The following is a 22,807-nucleotide window of genomic DNA, read 5'->3' as shown; positions in this document are numbered from 1 at the left end:
CAGGGGCTTATCAGAAGGTTGCAGGCAGTTTTCAGAAGCATATCAGAGGATTTTCAGCGAATTTTGGTGGCGTTACAGGAAGTTTCAGAGACGTTTTTTGTGATAAATGGAAACCCAAGCAACTATAATACTAACAACAACAAGATTCATGTATATTAAATCCTCCAATAAATAAAAAATAAGTGAAGTATATAAATTTGAAACGGATCAGCTGCTCAGACTATCCTTTGATACTTCGTGAAGAACAGGAACACCTGTTCCAAAGAGGTCTGCCCCAATGCGTAATCTTCAATATTCAACCGAGTCTTGTTGGACTCCATCAATCCGAACATAGCTGACCACTTGAGATCAGATTGCGGAACGTGGAAGCTCAGCGAATCTTGGTACTCTTCCCTGTAATCGAAAGACACGTCATTAGTCATCATTCAATATAATGCATGAAAACGATCAAACATACTTCAATACCGCTCCGCCAAACTGATTCATCACGAATGACTTCACCAGGCCAGTCCTTCGCTCCTGATCCTGGACGTCCTCCGACTTGTTAACCTTAATGGTCAACAGGAAGCCCTTGGAGAATTTGTTCTTCAAATGCTGAGTTGAACCTAAACACTTGAACTCTCCATTAACCATGATTGCCAACCGAGTGCACAACGCTTCGCATTCCTCCATGCTGTGCGACGTCAGTACGATCGATTTGCCCGAACTCCTCACTTTACAGATCATGTCCCAGAACTGGCGCTTCGCTCCCGGGTCCATGCCGGTCGTCGGTTCATCCAGATACACAACCGATGGATTGCCCATCAAGGCCAAAGCCGTGCTCAACTTTCGCTTGTTTCCTCCGCTGTACTCCTTTGTCTTCTTGTCGATGTGCTTCAGGAAATTCAGGTCTTCCGCCAGTGTCAGCGATACATTACCGACGTCTACGGGGCGAACTCCTCGCAGCAGCGCATACATCTTAAGCGTTTCACGTCCTGTAAGATCGTCTAGCAGTGCATCGAATTGCGGGCAGTAGCCAATTTTCTGATAAACAGTGCTCATGTTGGTTGTTAAGCTTACACCTTTAACCCACGCTTCTCCGGATGAAAAGCTCTCATCTCCGGTCATCATCTTGAACGTTGTGGTCTTGCCAGCTCCATTGACTCCCAGCAGTCCGAAGCACTCTGAACGATCGATCGCCACCGAGAGGTTGTTCACCGCTAGGAAGCTTTTGTAGTACTTCGTCAAGTCCTTCATCACCAAGCTGTACTGGTTACGATCGATGGAAGACATTGCTTGAACGCGTTTCTTCTCAGCCGAAACGTCCGAATCTTCATCAAGTGGTGCAGGAGTCCAAGGATTCTTGCGTTTGAACACAAGATCGATGAGTCTATGTAGCAAACGGTATTCCAACGCCAGGATCACACAAAACGATGACGCTCCGACGAAAGCAAGGAACAGCAGGTTGCGATTGATTCCGAGCTCTTCGAAGGAGAACACATCTGGAACGCAGCACCGTGCATTCAACTTGCAAACGTTTTCCATTGTACATCCTTCCAAAACGTCGCACTGCTTCTTGCAGAATATGTTAGTACTAGTGATCTGGTTGATGTTGTTCAATCCATGCGTCAGTACAAAGTTCGGGAAGAACATGAAGACCCACTCGAGAGCGTTGCCAATGTCGTCCAGATCAATGCCATCGAACTTGAGCAAGGTGACGGCGGTGAAGAATATCGCACCGGAAGCGATGTTGATCAACATGACTACAACGAAACCGGTGGCCGGAACGGCGAACAGGAACGAGCAGAGATAGGTGGTTGGAAGGAACGCCACTCCAAACAGCATCAGCAAGAGGAATACACGGCCAAGCTCTTCGAAGGACGACCAACCTTCTTCTTGGAAGATGGCGAGTGTCGCAATGTACAGCAGACAGGTCACCATGAACATGAGGTAGTCCCAGATGAAGGCGACGACCCAGTAGAGAGCGATGTTCGTTCCGCTGACGTATTGCAGCAGTTTGGCACGAGAGGTTCTTTCGCGGATGTAGAACAGTATGAAGAGAGCGGCGACGAAGGCCATGGCAAACCCGGTGTTGAAAGCAAGTTGGAATCCGGCGTTGAGTCCGGTATTGACGATGGATAGTGTAGTCTTCAGCTGGTATGGGAGAGGTTTATTGATGACTGTTATTTCACAAGTTGGACACTCGGCGGTCATGATGGCGTTGTAGACCAGCGATAACGCTAACGGAGCGGTGTGGTAGCCTTTGTTGTTGAACCAACCGGTGTAAGCAGTATCGTTGAGGGTGGCTCCAACTAGGTAGCGTACGTTGACTTCGGAGATTGCCGTTTTGGACTGCAATAAGGAAAAGTTATTGAATTGAGCTTGGTTTTCATTCCAGATTACTTACCTTCTCCAGGATAAACTCTGGCACCGTATTAGGGACCTTCTCCAGCCGATGTGATCCACCTATGGCCTTAAATATGTTCTGATAGGCCTGTACTCTGGTATCCACTGCCGAATCACCTTCCAATACAGTCACAGTGTCTTTGTAGGAATCCATGCTTATCTTCAACGGTGGTAGATCTTGGTCTTTGGAAATGCTTTGAACAATCACAAAAGACATAATAACGAAGAAAATGGGAATCACATTCTGGATAATCAGTGTGCCCCACGAGCGAAGCGAAGATAGCATCTTCTTCAAGAATTGACCCTTGATTTGACTGAACAACAGGTCGTTTCCCGTCAAGAGGTTCATGTTGTTCAACGAATCTGAAACAAATGCGATTACAGCGTTTCTGTATAGTGAGATTTCTTTGAAATGACTTACAGTTTCGATTAGTCGTATCAATTGCAGTACCGTTTGAGTTTTCTGTATCCAATAATGTGTCACTTCCGGCTCTACAAAAAAGTATGCTATGGTTAGTATTTTGAATAGTAAAGATTACAGTTAAAGACATACTTTAAAAACACCTCCTCCATCGTAGTTAGAGAAATTCCAAAACTGGTGATTCCACATTCGGTCATTCGACGCTCCAACTCTTCCAGCATTTTTTGGAATACTCCAATGTAGCTTTCCCTTAACACAAACGACAGTTCCGATCCAATATCAGTTTCGACTCGTACATCCGGAATGTAGCTCCTCAAAATCTGACACAACAGATCCCTGTTGCAATATGGTCCCTTCACGCAAATCAAGCGGTATCCAACGCCGAAGGTCTTTTTGAGGAAGAACGGCGACCCAACCGTCTTCAAGACTCCGTCCGCCATGATCGCGATTCGATCACCCAGGACATCCGCTTCGTCCATGAAGTGCGTTGACAGCAGCATCGTACGATTCTTTTTCTCCTTTTGGAGCAAATCCCAAAGAGCTCTGCGTGCCGAAGGATCCATTCCTGAGGTCGGTTCGTCCAGCAGAACGACTTTGGAACCTCCGCAAAGTGCGATTCCTACTGCCAGCTTACGCTTCATACCACCGGACAGCGTTTGCGATTGGGCGTTCCTCTTGTCCAACAGCTCCAACATCTTTAAATACCTGTCAATTTCATCAGCGAGAGATACCTTCGGAACTCCTTTAAGTCTACCGAAGAATCTCAGATGTTCTGAGACGGTCATCTCGTCAAAAAGTACATTGTGCTGAGGACACAGCCCCATCGATTGTCGAACTCCTTCAATATTCGTTCGAATGTCATGCCCATTGAGATACGCAGTTCCGGAAGTAGGCGAAAACATTCCCGTGAGCATGGACATTGTGGTGGTTTTACCTGCTCCGTTGTGGCCAAGCAAGACTGTGATCTGATCCTCGTACATCTTGACGTTCAAACCTTCAACCGCCACCTTGTTTCCGCTGAATACTTTACGTAGGTTGACCGTTTGAATACCTGCATTCGTAGAGCTGGGTTCCGCCTCGAAGTACCTTGAATTCTGTCTTTCAAGTACTCTTCGAGGAACATCCTCCACCTTGGGTCCCTTCTTGGTCCAGAATTCCTTCTTGACCAAGAAGTTCCACGGTTTGGCCACTCCGAACTGACCCGGCATGACCTGTTCCACGTACAGAGCGATCGCCAAGTAGATCACAGCATCCACCAGAAGCATGATGATGGCCGTTCCCACGCTGAATCCATCGTCGATCGTGGCCGGCGTGAACAAGCTGCTCCACCGCAGTCCCACCTGGTTGGCTTCCATGCGAAGGGTACTCGTCATCGCAAACGACATCGCACTGTTGAAGAACAAACTCAACCCGACCTTACTGCCGGTGCTCATTCCATCGTAGTTCTGCGCAGTCACGTTGTACGGCATCACGAACACGAACCACATCAGACCTGCTATGCCGGATGCGATGTTGGCTGGGGGAAAGGAGCAAAAGGTGAGTTACGATGGTGAGATCTCTTGGGGAAGTTCCGTTGAGGCCATACCTTTGTTGAAGAAGACGCTCATCATGAAACAGAAGCAGATGATAGCGATGCTGTAGACGAACAGGAAGAACCATACTGCAGTCCAGTCCGAGTACTCCAGAATGGCGGTGCCGTTGATAGAGACCTGTAAGATTGGAATGATTGGAATTATTGAAAATAATAGTGTGTATTTCTTATTCAAATTTGAGAATCACTTGGACCAAAGAATAAGAATATCAAGAATGCCCATTCCGCTGATGCTCGGTGGGACACTAACGCAGCGCTAATCTGCGGATGAAAGTTCAACCTTCATGCGATAGTGTGCGTTACTGATTGTATACGGATACCAAAACATACGCACACCATCTTCTCTTATGACAAATCACGAACACTGTTGCATAGAGCTTTCACCTTGAAACGCTTAGAGAGCGCCACTTGTCTTGTCGCTTGACGTTTACATAGAAAAAGACAAGAGAGGGCATTCTTTCTAATTTTATTCTTTGCTTGAACCCAAACAAAAAACAGAAGAAATATTAAAATAAAAGGTTGCAACGCCTTTGAAACATACAAGCATGAAACCACAAACAGACGTAACACCTACAACAATTTTCGTGAAAACCCATCGCCCAGCTCACACTACCATCACCTGGTGGAAATGTTTCACGATACGCTGAGTTGTGCAATATCGTCAACAGAAGGCGCTAGTGTGAAACGTCAAACGCAAAGAACAGCGATGTGCACGCCTCTGGTTGTGAAAGCTACAACTATGAAGATTCAAAATTATCGTTAAAAGAGTGGTCGATGGAAATTTCGCAAGTGTTACGAAAGCAGATTCTAGGTTCCAGTAAGATCTACAAAAATCCGTCGAGAGTTATTATCTTCAGATGGTAGTCGTAGTTCGTTAAAATATTTCCGATAAATTTTCAAAGTTTGCTTAACCCTCGAGCGATCGCGCTGCTGTATTTTGTACAACACGTTGAAAAATCTCGCTTTTTGTACTCAGCATAAGCGGGGTACTCACGGTCGGTGGTGGCCAACCGCGCGAGTTACGGAAGGTTTACCGTCTTGAAACCTTTGAAAGAATTTAAGAAGAAATTGGAATTGTTTCCAAAAAAAATGACTGTTTGAAAGTTCAATGCTTCCCAAAATTGGAAAAATATTGTGGGAAAGTTCCGAACAAACTATTACATTGTATGGTCAATTAAGAGTTATGTTTATTTTTTTTTGTAAATGACCTCTTAAAACGGAGTTTTCGTTGTTTTGTTTTCTAGAGATTTTCTTGAATTTTCGTGTGTTTTAATAGTTGTTATTTCCGATAAAGTTCACCTCTTTGAACTGGAGAACACTACTTGAAAAATCCCTTGAGGAATCACGGGAGAAATTTTAGAAGTGATATTAGGACTCCTCCAGAATGTTTTGCTAGAATTCCTTATGCTGATGCAGCTGAGACTCCTACTAAAAATCCTACAGTGGTAAAAATTAAAATCCTGCATATTTATCCAGTGATTTCTGCTGGAGATCCACTTGAGATTTCCTCAGCAATTCTTTCTGGGGTTGATTCTGGAATTTTTAGTGGAATCTACCAGGAAGTCTTGCTGGGGTTGCCTTAATTTCTGTTGTGAATACTTGGAGGACTCCTAAGAACAATTACTGAATAAATCTCACCTGAAATTATTTAAAGAATCACCAAGAATTCATCAAAGATTCCTATCATGAATTTCTGTTGGTATACGAAGAAAAACATTCGTATATGAATCCATGGAGAAATGTTTGAAAAATCCAAAAGAAGAAATTCTATAGGAATTGCATGAAAATATTTGTATAAGTGTCCTTGGAAAAACCTTTGGGTTCACACGGTTGTGAAAATTTTACAGATATATTTCTCCAAGAGTTCCTCTTGATATTTCTTCTCGGATTTCTTTGAGATATTCCTGCTTAAGATACTTTTGTTATTTGTACAGGGATTTTTTCAAAAGATTCCTCCATTAATTTCTCTTAGAAATTCACAAGAATGACTCTACTGGGTTTTCTACAGGAATTCCCCTGGTAGTTTACCAAGAATTCCTCTGATTATTCTTGATGGGGTTCATACAGCAATCCCTGCGGCAACCTTTCTATGGGTTCCTCAGAAAAAGAAAACAAATAAAATCAATAGACGGCCCGTAGATTCTACTCCAGTATCGCTAGACCAGCTCAACTCACACTGAAGGAACCAATGAGATAGCTGCTTGGGACGTGCAGGCATATTCAGTGTGTGAGTATTGATGGTCTTATATTTTTAGGCGAAAATGGCGCCTGCCACGTCAGGATGTAGGTCAATGTGGTGATGGGGAGGGAAATGATGATTGCAATCACTTGATGCCAACAGACCGGTTTTCTGTAAAAGACGGTCCTTCATGCAGATGTCGGAGTGTTGTTGGGAAATGTTAATTTTCGGCATAGGGGTTCACGCATTGGTGCGTGGATGCCAGGAGTAAAGTGATAGCTGTGATAGCTTGCGTGAAGATTACTGTGAAGCGGTACAGTTTGCTTGGTTGTATAACTTGTAGGCGTTATATGATAGGAAAGTAGGAGGAAAGGAACCAACCAGGGTTGAACCCAGGGCCTTCTGCGTATGAATCAGAAGCGGTAGCCACTAGACCACCAAGCTCGTGTTCTCCAGAAATAACCGAAGAGATTTACCATCTGGAAATGCTTGAGATAACCCAGCAAGAATACTTAAAGCAACACCAGTAGGAGTTCGTAGCAAGTACGTGTGAAGGTATTCCGACAGGAATTCCTAGAGTATCCGAGAAATCATCGGAGCAATTCTTGTAGGAAGAATCAGAGCAGAAGTTTTTAGTTGAAACCCATCAGACATTCCAGGAGGACTTCTAAAAGATCTTCTAAAAAATATCTCTAACAATTTCTTCAAGAATTTCCTCCTAGGATTCCTCCTACGATTTTGAAAGTAAGTCCTCTTGAATTACTTCCACGATTCCTGCTATGATTCTTTCAGAGATTACAACAAGGATTTCTATAGGAATTCTTCTTGGAATAAATCCAGTAATTGCTACAGGAATTACTTCAGGAATTCTTAGTAGAATTTCTTCAGGAATTATTGCAATCTCCAATTATTGATCTCGAGAGTCCTCCAGCAATTTCTGGAGGATTGTCCGCAGGTGTTGCATGAAAAATCCATGGAAGATTCGTAACAGGAATGTCTAGAGGAAACCCAATAGCAGTCCTGGAGCAACCCCAGAAATAGTTCCTAAATTAATCTGCAGAAATTTTCTAGGAACAATCTCGAATTTTTCGAGAGATCCATGAATAAATTTCAACTGGAATTGATAGAGGAATTCCAGCAAGAATTTGTAGTGTGATGCAAGAAGATATTTGAACGAATCCTTGCAGAAATTCCTAGAGGAATCGTTGGCAAAATCTCTGAATGAACCTCTATTGAGAAATCATTAGAGAAATTATTGCAGGAATTTTCGAAAAAAAAATCCCTGGAGGGATCCCTGGAAGAATTGCAGGAGGAATTCCTGGAAGAACTTCAAATGAACTCCCTGGAAATTTTAACGAAATACCTGGTGGGTGTGGCTGATGTTCTGCCAGAATTCAAAGGAAGGAATATCTGGAAAGGCTCTTAAATGTCTGTTTCATGTATAGAAGACGGATGTTCTTGATATTTTCCAGTGATTCATGAGTTCTCAGATGACCATAGTAAACATTCTTAGTTCTTGGGAAAAATACTTCAATCAATTAAGAGAAGTTCCCAATGGACTTTGTGGAAGAATTGTTTGAGGATTTTTAGGAAGATTTGGTGACTTGAATCGAATGGGAGTCTCCCTTTGGTAGAATTTCCGAAAAAGAAGCAGAAGCAGCTAAGAAATGCGGGAGATGCTTTCATATTGTGTAAGGGAAATATTTGGTGTTAATATTGGAAAAATCCTGTGGACAATATCAGTCACGGACATTACTGGACATTTTTCCTGTGGATATTTCCATGTTATTGCAGAAAGAAGACTTTTCAAAATTATTATCAGGAGACTTTTTATAAAATTTACTCAAGCTACACACTTAATTTGGAATGCCGAATCTCAGTTTATGATATGCACAGCCGAATAGTCAGTTAAAAGTTTTGATGAGATCTCAGCTTACAAAGGCCGCAAATCAGTATAACACGCTTTGTTGCCAAGTAACCTACCGTCTTGTTAGCTGAGTCTCGGTTAAAACTCAGAAACCGAGAATTGTAGCTCGAGAAATAGAACTGAGTGTGTACTATTGTAAATAATGTACTTCATTATTAAGGTTTATGCATTAAAAAAAATTAAAATTCCCGAGCCATTTTCTAAAAAAACTACTGAGATTATTCTTATTTTTTATGTATTCCAGTTGATATAATTCAGTTATTTTTAGAAAAAAATACACGAATTTTGTAGAAATATTTCTCTGTGTTATCTTGAATCCACTGAATAAAATCCCGCAAAAGATTTAGGTAGAAAGCTTGTTTGGAAAATTCTAAAAGAGAATTTGGTTTTATAAAGGCTCTAACGACATCCTGAATCTGTTTGTCTTAAGTTACTAACTAAGCTTTGGTTCAAAAATTTCTTATTCTATTTCCACTTGAGAATACTGCCAAGTCTCGACGTAGCTTGTTCTCCCAGTTCGGCTGACGAGCCATTTTGAACGTGTAGCTTGGCCAGATTAATTTTGGTTGTTTTTGACGAAAATATCCTTTGAACACCGTTTTATTTTTGCATCGGTGAATGTTAAGGAATGATATAAGTATTAATCAAGTTTTTGATTATTTCTTAGTAGTTTTTATGTTCGTGTATTATGGTAATTTAACTTTTGTATTATTCATAAAGACTGCTCTATGACAGTTGTTGGAAATAATTTGTTGTAATCCAAATCAACATTCTTCGAGAAAACTCGAAAATCTTCGGCATTTTTTTTTTAAATTTTTCATAGAAACCTTATAATACCAAAAAGCTGTTTTGGCCAAATTTGGAGCATTTTCCCATAGTTTTCATAGGGTGGCACTAGAACAAGTCGTTTTATCGCTCTATATTTTTGTTCCAAAATTCTTATCAAAGTCGTCAAAGAACCACTTTTAAAGTTTCGGTGTGAGTGACTAGAGGATTTTTATGCTCTTCTTACCTCCTTCTGTGAAAGAGAGAGGTTGCGGTGTGGCGTAAAGACAAAACAAAAACTCACATTCTTCGGGTGCTTCGGATTTTTTTTCAACCGTGGTGAAGATTGCTCTGATTCATTTTTATGGAGAATTTCTGAACAATTGTATAGATTTTTTCATTTTTATCCAAGAGATTTCTTGTCAGTACCAGACATTTTTTGGAAAACAAGATAGATTATGCAAGAAAACTACTCGAAGGAAGCTATTCAAATTAAAACGAGTTCTCAAAAAGTTTGGAATTAAGCTTATTTTAGAACATTTAAACTAAGTATCAGTAGTGAATTCTAGAAAGTGCTGGGTTTCTTACAGAATTTAAAAAGTTTTTTTTTACTTTCAAGATATTTCCTATAAGTCTGTTAAGGTTGTTAGTAAAACTCCTGAGGTAAACACTTGTAAAATAAATACCCAAGTAACAATGAATTCTGAACAGTTAGAGTATTAGCTGATCAATAGCTGGTTTACGGTATCAATGGCTGAACACAATGACAGCTGAATATTGGTCTGAAGTATGGCTTGTTCAACCTCTTTAATCAGCAATACATAGATGGCTGAATATCAATTTGAATGGAATTTTATTCATCTGGGTAACTAGCTTTGAAACATACATCAACATGTGGCATTAATCATCTGTTGCTCAACCTTTAATCAAATAATTTTTGACAGCTGACTCAAGCATGCGGTTTTCGTGAAGTCCACACCGCTTCTTCAGCCTCAATACAGACTTAGTTCAACTTATGCTCTCGATTATTCAGACACAACAAGTAATGCTCTTGTTTTCGAGGATATGTATACAATTGTATGTGGTGTAGGTACTAAGGGAGTGACTATAAATCAGGAGGCCCGAGTTCAATTCCAAGTTTTCTCGAAGATTAATTTAATGATTCCTAAACATCTCTTCTGGAAATAGACGCAGCTAATGGTAAAAAGGCTCACGAAAGTGTTTTTATTTAATTTTTACAGAATTAATAAATTTAATTGATTACTGATTAAGCGCATATCAAGCTTTACATCAGCCTTTAGATGAACCTCAAATCAGCTAAAGGTTGAATAAAATCACCAAAATTAGATGTTTAGGAGCTGAATAAAGGAATGTACCTCTTGTGCTCAGCTTTTGTTCAAATGAAGGCTGATTTAAAAAAGTTGGAGAAACGTTTGTATAGCATCAAATTGTTACCTAGGTAGATTTTTAGTGGCCTTTTGGAAAATTAGTAAGGATTTTTAGGAGAATTTGTTGACTCAAATCTAACTGGAGGCCAATCCATCTGTTACCTTCTGATATGCTTTCAGAGGATTTTTTGGCCTAATATTTTATATGAATCTCGCTGATATTTCAACTATAAAAAGTTTGACATGTTTCCTTCCGTTTTTTGTGTAGCAGACTTTTTAAATTCGTCTTGCAAGAATTTATGGAGATTTAACTGAAGTTACTATTGCAAATATTGTACTTTGCTATTTAAAGCTACTCCCACGGAAATTAAGTGGCTTTTTCTGATAAGTTTCTCTAACACTAACGCTAACACTTTCCTTCGTACATTTCAAGAGCATTTTCTAATGAAGCTCATGAAAGTATTTCTAGAAACATAAGTGTAAGTAGATTCGAAAAGTTTTGCCAAATAATCATAAAAGTACCTTTTTTTTATTTTTGATCCACTTTCCAAAAATAATACAGATACAATCCATAGAAACTACAAGTATCCATGTACAAAACACATAAATCCAAAACATTAAAAGTTGATAAAATTCGATATTTTTATCAATTTTTTTTTCAAGGATTTTGTTGAAAAATATCCTGAAGTTTCTGCAGGAAGCCCTACAATAGTTTCAGGTGAGGTAGCATGACATGGAAAATTCTTGATGATAATAATTCTACTCTTTCTCGAACTGTAGGTGACTCATTCCAGCCCCAGTAAAAACTTAAATTGTCACTACTATTTAAGCAACTTCGCAAAACTTTTAGTAACCCGATATTCGGTTTTATGAAGGTTCTAAGGAGCTCCTCGATCTGTTTCACCTAAGTTACTTGGCAAACTTCGGTAAAAAAATTAAAACAAGATGCTCAATCGCTATGTTGTAATTCAAATCAAAGTTGTTCGAGAAAATTATGAAATCTTCGGCAAATTTTTCATTTTTTTTTTTAATTGAAACTAGTCAGAAATTAAATCAAAAGTTCTTTAAAGAATTTTAAGAATCGTAACAAAAACACATTGGATAAGTAATTTTTCCACGACTCCAACGTTATCGGTTGAAAGGCTCTCTTCGCATGCCATTGCATGAAAATATTGAGCGTTCCTCAAGAAGTTTCTTTTGAGGTTCGCAGAAGTTCCCCTTAAAATTCCCCTTGGTTTTTCCTCTGCCTAATTGAAGAGGAGTTACTGCAGAAATTCCACCAGAAGTGCCTCCGGGGTTTCTCCAGAAATTCCTTTGAAATTATCATTAAATAGAAGCTTCAGGATGCGCTCCCATAGTTTCTTCTGGGACCTTCAGGAAATCTCATGATACGCTTCCACTTGGTTATCTCTAAAAATTCCGAAGAAGTTTCTGTTTGGATGCCTAAAAAAGGGGTCTGACACCTGGGATTTCTCCAGGAGTCTACGGGAATTCCTTCAGGAGTTCCACCATGGATTTCAATTCCTTCTAGGTTTTGCACAAGATTCTAGATTCTTCACAAAGTTCCTTTTGTCATTCTTTCAGAAAACTTTTCCAGGATTGCGCACCGAAGACTGCAAGGCCCAGATGCCTTCAAGATTCGTCCAGAAAGTTCTCAAATAGTTTTTTCTGGAGTTTCTGAGTTCCTTTTGGGATTCTTGATGAAGTTTCTTCTAATTCACAGCTTCTTTCTTGGATTCCTCCAAGAACTTCTGCTGGATTCCCTCCAGAAGTGTTCAGTATAAATTTTCCTACTGAACATCTCCAAAGAGTACCTTCTGGGTATCCTCCAAGACTTTCATCTGGGAATTCTTAAAGTGTTTCTTCTGGAGTTAATTTTGAAAATCTCCAGAAGTTCTTCATGGAAATCCCTCAAGGAATCCTTTAAGTTTGTTCTGTAAATTCCTCAGAAGTTTCTAATGAGAGCCCTCCAGCATTAAGGAAATTTGCCACGAGTTCTTTCTCGGAATTCCCTAGAAGTTCTTTCGCAACACCCGCCAGAAGTTACATGTGAGAGCTTTCTTGAGGTTCCTTCAGGATCTACTTCTGGAGTTCTTATTGGAACCAGATTTTTATCTCTACTAATCCTCCTGGAGTTCTTTCTGGGAATCTTCCAGGAGATCCTGGAGAAATCTCTAGATCGTATTTCTGAAATAATCCTCGGAAGACGTTTTTGAAGTAATCTCAGACTAAGGTTTTAAAGGAATCCGTAAACGGGAAACCCCCAGAAGAAATCCATAAATGAAAATCCACAAAAGGTATTCGTGGAGGAACGTGTTGAGGATTCCCCGGATTGAAATCCTGGGATAAATCCCCTGAAGGAGTTTAAGGAGAAATCCTCATGAGGAATTCCTGGAGTTATCCACATTGAAGTTTCTTGAGGAAACCTCAGAACGATTCCTTGTGGAACCCCACTTGATTTTTTAGAAGAATCTCTTGAAAGATTTTTTGAGAAATTCCCAGAGATATTATTGGAAAAATTCTCAGCACAAGTTCTTGGAAAATGCCGGGCCCCGTGGCGCAATTGGTCACACGTTTGCTTCATAAGCAGATGGTCATGGGTTGGATCCCAGCCCCGGCACTTTCGTCAGTTGCTCTTTCCCCCTGAGAGCAGCTGACACTGACCCTCTTCTGAGTACATGGCTCAAATGAATCCGGATACTTGGACATCGGCGAACGGCAACTCATAATGGACCCCCAATCGGATTGGAAACAGGAACAACCAAACGGCCACACATCAACATCCTCGTGCTCATCATTCTACCATGATAGGGTAGAAAGTGGCAGAAGCGCAAAGTCAACCAGTTCGATATAGTACAATTAGAATAGAATACATTTAGGCGCTGTACAAAGTTTAAGTACAACTTCCAATTGGAATCGCTGTCGCAGTGCCCTAGTGGACAACAAAGCTGTAAATTAGGTCAAGTGATTGAAGAATAAAAAAAAGTTCCTGGAATTGTCCACAGACGGAAATGTTGTCAGAATCTCTAGCAGGATCATCAGCAACGCTTAAATCATGAAAATAACAAAAAAATATCTTTTAAATTCGATCGATCAAAATCTCAAGGCTTCCAGTCCATTTTTCGCAGTTGTAATGGAATTCATTACCACAAGGCCAGCTGGAACCTGGAACCTTCATAAAACTGACTCATAAACAACCCAATCACCGAGGGGCAATAAATTACAAAACTCCATACTTACACAAAGCAGCAACGTAATCAGCGATATGGCAATCACCAGCAGTAAAATGTTTTTGACGAACCACGCTGCCCAGTGCAGCCAGTTCGGCAGGCCCATGATCTTCATCGCTTCCTTGAGCTGCCGTTCCTTCTCGATGGCAATGTGCTTCACCATTACGATACAGGTGTAGAAAAATGACAACAGGATAACCGTGGACAGCAGTTGCTCCATGGCTTGCAGGATCGGGTCATCGTAGTACGGCGGATAAGGGAAGCGCTGTGGAAGAACTCGTGGTTAGAGTTGGAGGGGTTTGAAGTCGATTCGGGACCGGGCTTACCTGAATGAACACCTGGGGCATATCGGCGGCGGGACTACGCTCCCGGATGATGGCTTTGGAAACTGCCGTCTGAACCGAGAGGAAGTTCTCGTTGTAGTAGCTGGGAGCTCCTCCGTCATCCGAGTAGGGATTGCGTAGACGAGGCGTGAACGGCACCATGAGCAGGCGAGTTTCCCAGTCCGATAGCAGTCCGGCGGAGTATCGGAGCTCAGCCGGGAATCGTAACGCGAAGCTGAGCTTTTCCGGAAGGCTGGTTGCGTCCTGAAAATGCCACGAAGGTTGATTATAAGCGAATGTATGCAAAGGCGAATGGGTACAATACCGATAGGGAATCACCGAACTCAACACCAGCCAGCAGGTTTTGGCCCATGAGGGTGGACTCCATGGTCTGAGCATTCGGGTAACCGACTACTGATATGTTCAACGCTTCAGAGACATCGGCCATAATACGGTCCAGTAGAACATTCTGCGGGGAGTAGGCCAGCCGGTGATCAACTCGTTCGCCATTGATACTGTAATGGAACGCTACTATAAGTTTCAACGAATCATCACCAAATCTATATGTTTACGTACACTGGAAACCGATTGATGATAGAATCCGTAGGTAAAGGATCGAAAACAGTGGTCTTTTCGACGTATTCAGGATCCACAAGACCGCGAACTAGCAGCAAAATCGAACAGCACAGTACCGGAATGAGAATTTCGAAAAGCGTCTGCAGATAGTGTCGCTTCTGGATGATCCAGTTTTTCTCCAGAAGCAGGAGGAACTTTTGCCCGTTGGACGTCATTGCGATATTGGGGTCGAGTTTCCCGTTTCAACGGTCGTTACCGTCGTCGACGTTGTTACCTTCACCTTGTCGGTGAATTGCGTTGAACTGCTTCATGGAAAAAGTGAGTCATTATCGGTTGATAAGGTGTTTCGAACTATTACTGCTTGTGAGGAATCCTCTCACATGAGTAACAATGTTTGCCGAAATACTTGAATGAAAAATGCACTCTTCAAACTCTGCTGTCAGTCTGCAATATTGAAATATCTGAACAATTCAAAAACCGATGATAGTAAATTTCGAAAAAATCCGAAGAAAAATCAATGAATGTACACAATTTACTTGATTGTAGAAATAAAAAGATAGCTTCTGTCATTATTAACTATTTTGAACTATGATTTTCCACAACATGTTGATTAAAATAGAATGGGTTTATCATAAACCCATATTCAGAATCTTGTTCTGCACTTCGAATTCATGAGCGCTATTCACCACCAAAAAATATTCACCTTCTTCCTCCTAGTTAAAACCCTTTTCTGCCACGCAAAACCAAAAAGCTCCCACTTCGCTTCACACTTCCGGTACCGACGAAACGATCTCGTTGAAATTCGCGCAAACACTGACTGAAGTGTGTCGCGAAAGCGTACGCTTTTGTTTCAGTCGGCTCCCAGCGACTTATCAGAATGGCCACAATCACCCTATCACAGTTCTTATCAACCAAAATCAATGGGAACGTTATAGGCTTTTTTATCACACTGACTGTAGCTGTAAGGTGCCATGCCGGTAATGGGTGCTGGTGATAGTATAAGGAAATCCGTCATCAAGCTTCCCGTGCTGACACGAAGATAGGCAGGGTGAGAAGATTGGCAGCTTTGCTCAGATAGTGGTTAACGTGGATGTGGAACTACTTTGTCACGAGATGGAAGCCTTTTTTCTGACGTCAAAGCATATCTTGGAGGGATCTTCTATACCATGTTCCACCAATTTTCCTTTGTGACTTTCTTCTAAACGTTTTATTTGTTAATCGTCTATCACTGTCGCATATGTATACTCCTTAGTTCAAACGTAGTTGACACTCATACGAAAATTCACCTCCCGTGAAACACTGCTGCACACTCAGGTATTTGATGGATTATTAGTTTGATAAGGCGATATCTACTGGTTCGCATTCGCAGACGACTATTGAACTTATCTATGGATTTGTGGTAATACTTATATTGGGGCGTTCAGCAAAGAGATGTTCAAGCAGTGCCTTGTGAAGGTTCAATTGGTTGTAGAGCAGTCAGCGCCTTGGATTGTTTGGGGCTTATAGACAAGTTATTATTCGCGTCAATTAGTTTCCATTCATACATTTTATCAGAGTCGTTAAATTGTGGATGACTCACACTTGATGGAGTTAGATGATATACATTCTTCCGTGACAAAACAATGTTTTTTTTTACTAATGTACATTCAGCTTTTGCACTTTATTAGCATTAGAATAAGTATTGAGCAAGTTTCAAAAATGCGTAGATGGCAAAGTCCCAGACCGTTACGTGAGAATTACCTCCTTCCCCTCGGTTACCGTAGCAAAGAGGTTTGGAACTAATTTTTGACTCATATGTAGACAAGGTCTTTTTTATCTGTATTAACGAGATTTTTAGCCCTTGGCAAGTTCATCTCGGGACCCACGCTTTACTTCTTTTCCGAAGGAAGAACTCACATAACGCGAGTTTGTCTGGAATGGGATTCGATCCCAGGTCCTCGGCATGATAGTCACGTGCTTTAACCATCACACCAGGTTAAGGCACACACAATCCTCAAACGATCGACAGCTGTCCTAACCATATCCTTACGACTGCTAGCAATGGTTAGCTGGATACTTACTTGAAAAGGTTTCAGTGACTTTTACAGTCTGCATCAAAAGTTTGGGGCACCCCCTTAAACTTTTGGCTGATTCATATTGAGAGGTGATCCCAAACTTTAGTCGATGAAACCATGGTACCTCTTGAGTATCGAGACCATGAAAACGTAAAAAAATAATATAATTGCATATTTTTTGCACAAATACACAATTTAGCCCCTTCAACGTATTTTTTCTAAAAACTAGAATTCACAAAAAAAAAAGAAGTTTAAATCGGTCAACTGGTTCAACAGTCATGATTTTTTCGAATTCTTTCAAAGATTCATCCAGGAGCACCTTCTGGAATTCCTCCAGGAGTATCTTCAGAGATTTATCTATGAGATCTATCTAAGATTTTTCCAGAGGTTCATTCGAGAGACCCCAGGAGTTCCTGCTGAAATTACTCCAGCAGTTTTTTTCTGGTGTTCCGCCAAAGATTAAATCTTGGAATCCACAAGAAGTTTGTTCTTGGATTCGTCAGAAGATCATAAGGATTACCCTTTTTGAGAATTCCACTTCCTTCTGGTAATGCTTCAAATGTTTCATCTGTGATTTTTCAAGGAGTTTTTTTCTGAGATTCCTCAAGGAGTTTTTTTAGAGTGTGGCTTGGATGCCTCCAGAAGCTCCTTCGAGGATTCCCTCAGGAATACCTTCTTGATTTCTTTCTGAGATTCCTCCAAAATTTTCTAAGATTGGCCAGAAGTTGCTTCTGGGATTTATCCAAGAGTTTCTTCAAAGATTCATCCTTCTGGGAATATCAATCGTAGTTTCTTCCGAAATTCACTCCTTCTTTTCAGGTTTTCTTCAAGAATTTTCTGGGATTTCCCAAGAAGTTCATTCTAAGATATCTCCAAGATTTCTTTCTGGTAATGATCCTGGATTTTCATTAGCTCTTATCGGGATTACTCCAGGAACTCCTTCTAGAGCTCCTACATGCATTTCTCCCATACTTTCTTCTGGAGTATCTTCAGGGTTTTCTCCGGAGAATTCACCAGATGTTCTTTATGGGATCGTTTCAGAAATTTCCCTTGGATTTATTCCAGGTGTCCTCCAGAAGTTCTCTCCGGGATTGATTAAGAAGATCCTTCCAGGCATTCTTTCAGAAAATTAAAGCATTCGTCCAGGAAAAACTTCTTGGGGGATTTTTTCTTGAACTTATTTCAAAATTCTTTTAGGAGCTCCTTCCGGGACTACTTTGAGATCACATCCGGGCGTTCCTCCTCCTTTCCCCAAAATTGTTTTATGGAGTATTTCCAACAATTTCGTTTAAACTTCTTCAGATTTTCGTTCTGGATTTCCTTCTCCTTCAAAATCTCCTTCTGAGATTACATTTCTGCGAATCCCGGTAAAAGTACTTCCAAAAGGAATCCCATTCCCCGAAGGCATCTCAAAAGGAACTTCGGGAGGTATCACAAAAACAATTCCAAGATGATTCCTAGTACTTCTGGAGAAACTCCTTGAAAATCCCTGAAGGCTAATGAAGAAATCATAAAAGGAAGAAGAGAATTCTGGACAGAAATCCTCGAGAAATACCGGAAGAAACCACGGTTGAAATTCCCACAAAGGGGAGTCTTTGAAGAAAGTCTTGGGAAAATGCCAGGAGCAACTTCTGGTCAAACTTGAAAATCTTGGATGAATCCCAGAAGGAACTCAGTGAGGTATTCGTAAAGGAACTCCTGAGAGATTTCTCGAAGGACCTTCTAAAGAAATCCTAGAAAAACTTTAAAAAACTCCTTGGCGAATCATAAAAAGAACTTTTTGAAAATCTCTTCAAACTTTTGAATCATTGCCAGAAGAAAGTGTTGGAAGGATTCTCAGAATAGAAAATCCTAAGGAACATCTTGTGGATTCCCAGGATTAATTCCTGGAGAAACTGCTGTAGTAGTTTCCGCCGGAACTCCTGGGGTCCCTCGAAGGAACATTTGGAGAAATCTTAGAAAGAATAGATAAATCTGTGAAGGCAATTCTGGAGGAATTCCGGAAGGAGCTACGGCATGAATCTTAGAAAGAATTCTAGGAGGAATCTGAGAAGAAACTCCGTAGGAAAATAAGAAAGAATTTATAGAGGAATTCAAAAGGAACTTCTGAAGGAATGTCAGAAGCAATTCTTGAAGGAATATCACGCTGCAGCAGGCGAATTCACTGGTATTTTTTTACTATTTGAAGTTCACCCAGAAAAATAAATAAAATAAACGGTATTTTTAAAATGATGGAGACGCATGGTCATTCCATATGTATATGAGTTCAAAACATGAAATTTTCGAAAAAATGCAGCTCAAAAACCGAATTGAAGAACCTATTTTTTTAAATCTATATATATAAAAATGGATTTCCGTCTGTCTGTCTGTCTGTCTGTCTGTCTGTCGGTCTGTCTGTCTGTCTGTCTGTCTGTCTGTCTGACCGCTATGCATTCGGAAACTACTGAACCGATCGGTGTGAAATTTTGTATGTGGGTGCTGTTGGGACCGGGGAAGGTTCTTAGCTTGGTGCGGGACCTCTCCGGTCCTTGGAACGGGGGGCTAACATACAGATGACTTTGCGGGGGACGTCCCTATGAAGCCGTACGTCAAAAACACAGTAGGCAGGCAGTACGACGTTTGCCGGGACAGCTAGTAAGTTATATAAAAATAGTCAAATTTTTCATTAAAAAATAAATAGTCGTTGTGGTCCAACATTGTGAAAATCGTGAAAAAAACGAATATGTTGGCCATTTTTGCATTTCCAAGATAACTAATTTTGATTTGCGATAATTTTATCTTACAACTAGATCTAATAATCTTTTCTTTCGTAAGAAAAGATTGAAAATTGGTTCAAAAGTTATGATGGTTTGAAAAAAAAAAACAAAATATGAAACATAAACTCTTCCGACCATATTTTCAGAAACTTCTCTGCAAAGTCTGCCAAGAAAGTTGCTAAACTTTTCTATTCTATTCTATTCTATTCTAGTGCTTGCACAGCCAGTATTGAAAAGCATCCTGGAAATATCAAAATTGCTTCTGATATTTTCTTGTCAGCATTAATATTTGCAGCATATCTGAGATGTGACACAAATATTAAAACGGCCAGGCCCACTGTGCAGACTAATGGATTGAAAGATATTTCAAAAACTTAAGGCGATCAGGTTATCCACTTATGAATATCATGATTGACAAACCTTTTTGAATTGAATTGAGGATGAAACGGGGACAACCGTACCAACCGTTTCGTTTCAGGGGAATAGTGTATGAGCATAAAATCGTTGGGAGTGGTGCTGCTAAGAAGGTTAATGCACACTCCGTGTCGTCTCTTCTCCTGGGATGGGACAAAGGCATTTCACCATGTGTCCTGGCTACAAAGCCTAGGCTTAAGCGCCATTACTCGCTCTCTGAAATGAGAAAAAATATGATGATCCCTTCCCCAAATGTACAGAAAAATAAGCTTATATTAAAAGCACAACAAAAAATAGAATTTTCCGCAAATATACAATTTTTTCAAAGACATTTGAAATGATCATTTTTAAAAGTCATATAATATACTATCTGCCAAGAAAGTTGCTTAACATTTTCTGTTAAATTGTTTCCAAAATAATAACTAATATCATTTTTTTTCGAAAGTAATTCCCAAAATTCTTCCAGACGCTGCTGAAGAATTCTATCACGAAATAAATTAAGATTTTTTATGAGAGTGTATTTCCAAACGTCGTATATGTTCGATTCTTCAAGTTATCCTTCATAAGTTCTTTCAAGAGACATTGCACTAAATTCTGTAAAAATCCGTCCAAAGAACAGAGCCAAGGCCTCCAAATGACTCCGAAGTTTCTGTTGTGTCACAAATTTAACATTTTAAACCAAATTCTATACACGATGAATGATCACAGAACATAGTCGACGGTACTCAAAAAGCCTCAAAATGCCCCTAGAAAATTCACGATACATGAATTGGGTTATCTAGGTTATCCAAATTACTCTGGAGTTCATTTTCTTAAGATCTACTGGATCTACAATCATTTGTATTCACTCTGTTCAAGAAATTTAATCACTTTGATGCCCATTAGACCTCGCAATGCTACGAGAAACTCGATATTGTAGTAGTTGGACACTCCGTGAAATATAAATGACCTCCAATACACTTTGGAGTTTGGATTACGGTATTTACATACTGTATCATGCTTTGATTGAAAAAAATAGGTTAAATGTAGTCTATACTGCTGATGGAGCCTCAGTGCACAACTACAATGCTTTTGGTACATTCATGGGTTATTCCAGGCTTTCCAAACTCATTCAGAATTAGGACCTTCAGGGTATTCAGGCTCTGCTCTTGTTTATTTTCAATCTATCGGAATAATTCTTTCACGATTGTGACTGTTGCACCTCATAATGTTACGAGTATCTCAATGTGTTGCTATAGTTGAGTGTCCACTGGACCCCATTGTGTTTTGAAGCATTTCAAGAAATTCATCAAGGGATTCTTCCAAGGCTTCCGCTTGGAGTTCTTCATGGAACTCCATCAGCTAAGCTAATTCCTTCAAAGATTCTTCCACAAATTCTTTCCGAAACAGCTCCAAGAAATTCTCTAAAGATTTCCCCAAGGATTCCTCCAGAACGCCTTAATAAATTCCCCCACGAAATCCTCCAGAAATTCTCCAGAATTGCATCAGGGATTACTCCAGGAATTTCTCCAGGATAAACTCCAGGAATTCCTACTGAAATAACTCTACAAATTCCTCAAGAATTATTACAGGAATTCCTCTAGGAATTGTTCCAAGAGATTCTTCAGAAATTTCTACAATAAATATCCCTCCAGGAATTACTTCAGGAGTTCCTCCAAGAATCATCCCAGGAAATACTCCAGAAATTACTCTAGGAAATCCTACAGGAATTCCTCCTGGAATTACTCCAGGAATTGTTCCGGGAAATACATTAGAAATTCCTCTTAATAATTAAGCCACGATCTTGATTGGGACTCCTCAAGGAATTATCAAGCTCCAAGATATTCTGTCTGCAAGAAGATTTCTCTTTTTTTTATCAAACACGGTTTTCTTTTGTAGACATGGATGCTACAGCATGTAATCATGATGATTCATTCGTGTTTATACAATTGAAATTCACAAAGAAAAAAATGTGTTTGTTGCATTTCTTCAGTAGTCGCACTGTTGTATTTTGTACAACAAGTTGAAAAAGTTCGCTTGGTTTACACAGAATCAGCTAGCGGCCAACTACAGGTATTCCTCGATTTAGAGGAGCCTCGATTATATAGACCCTCGGTTTATGTACATTTTACCTCGATTTTATGTATTTTTTTTTTTTGTTGAATTTTTAATATCCAATCAGTTTAGCATTAGGCAGGGGTTTTCAGCCTTTTTACACGCGGAGCACTTCATAATTTGTAGCAAATTTCATAAAAAGGTCTAATGCTCTGGCAAATTTTTGACAAGATGTGTGATATATAATTTCCTGTTTTCCAGGTAAAATCAGAGCTAGTTAGTCAAGGTTCCCTGATTTCAGCACCCCTTCACTGGTACATTCCCATGAATGAACTCCTAATGGATTCACTGATGGAACCGCTTGAGCAATTCTTGAAGGAACTTCTGGAACTATAGTTGTGCAAATTAAGGATGATTGATATTGATCTCCGACATTATCGAAGTCAGGACCTGTCGTGGCGTCAACATCTACTCCGACCACTATCTGGTTATAGCGACTGAAACAACCGGATGTCGCCTCAGCATACGCGCAGAATCTCGAGGCCGCGTTGCCAGACGAGGGCGAGCTCGATGAGGCCCCTCTAGAGGACTGCTGTAGTACAGTGAAAGCAGCCATCAACGACGCAGCCGAGAGCACCATCGGGTACGTGGACCGGAATCGACGGAACGATTGGTTCGACGAAGAGTGCAGAACGGTTTTGGAGGAGGAGCGAGGGCGGTAATGCTGCAGCAAGGGACTCGACAGAACGTGGAAAGTTACAAAC

General features: G+C 40.4%; 2 protein-coding genes across 3 annotated transcripts in view; one reads left to right on the top strand and one right to left on the bottom strand.

Moving 5' to 3' along the window:
* Positions 1 to 22,807, top strand: part of LOC134288495 (uncharacterized) — a 674,651-nt gene that overhangs the window by 386,056 nt on the left and 265,788 nt on the right. The window lies entirely within an intron of this gene.
* Positions 124 to 15,123, bottom strand: LOC109417573 (phospholipid-transporting ATPase ABCA3). The gene is made up of 10 exons (XM_029869611.2): positions 14,786 to 15,123; positions 14,535 to 14,724; positions 14,213 to 14,473; positions 13,897 to 14,151; positions 4,392 to 4,515; positions 2,939 to 4,322; positions 2,807 to 2,877; positions 2,387 to 2,748; positions 458 to 2,331; positions 124 to 393 (listed from the first exon to the last, which is right to left on the bottom strand). Exons 1-10 carry the CDS (start codon positions 14,998 to 15,000, stop codon positions 216 to 218), a joined length of 4,914 nt encoding a protein of 1,637 aa, XP_029725471.2. The 5' UTR covers positions 15,001 to 15,123; the 3' UTR covers positions 124 to 215.

This window comes from Aedes albopictus, chromosome 2, assembly GCF_035046485.1.
Source record: "Aedes albopictus strain Foshan chromosome 2, AalbF5, whole genome shotgun sequence".
Taxonomy (NCBI): Eukaryota; Metazoa; Arthropoda; class Insecta; order Diptera; family Culicidae; genus Aedes; species Aedes albopictus.
The sequence above is the reverse complement of the archived record's forward strand: the minus strand, read 5'-3'. Positions and strand labels throughout refer to the sequence as shown.

What these genes read in the sequence shown, in the direction of transcription:
- LOC109417573 (XM_029869611.2), bottom strand. Translation starts at nt 15,000, where the DNA reads ATGACGTCCAACGGGCAAAAGTTCCTCCTGCTTCTGGAGAAAAACTGG. An exon ending in ATCATCAATCGGTTTCCAGT is followed by an intron (nt 14,725 to 14,785) that starts GTACGTAAACAT and finishes GTTCCATTACAG; the next exon opens with TATCAATGGCGAACGAGTTG. An exon ending in TTTGGCGGAGCGGTATTGAA is followed by an intron (nt 394 to 457) that starts GTATGTTTGATC and finishes TTTCGATTACAG; the next exon opens with GGAAGAGTACCAAGATTCGC.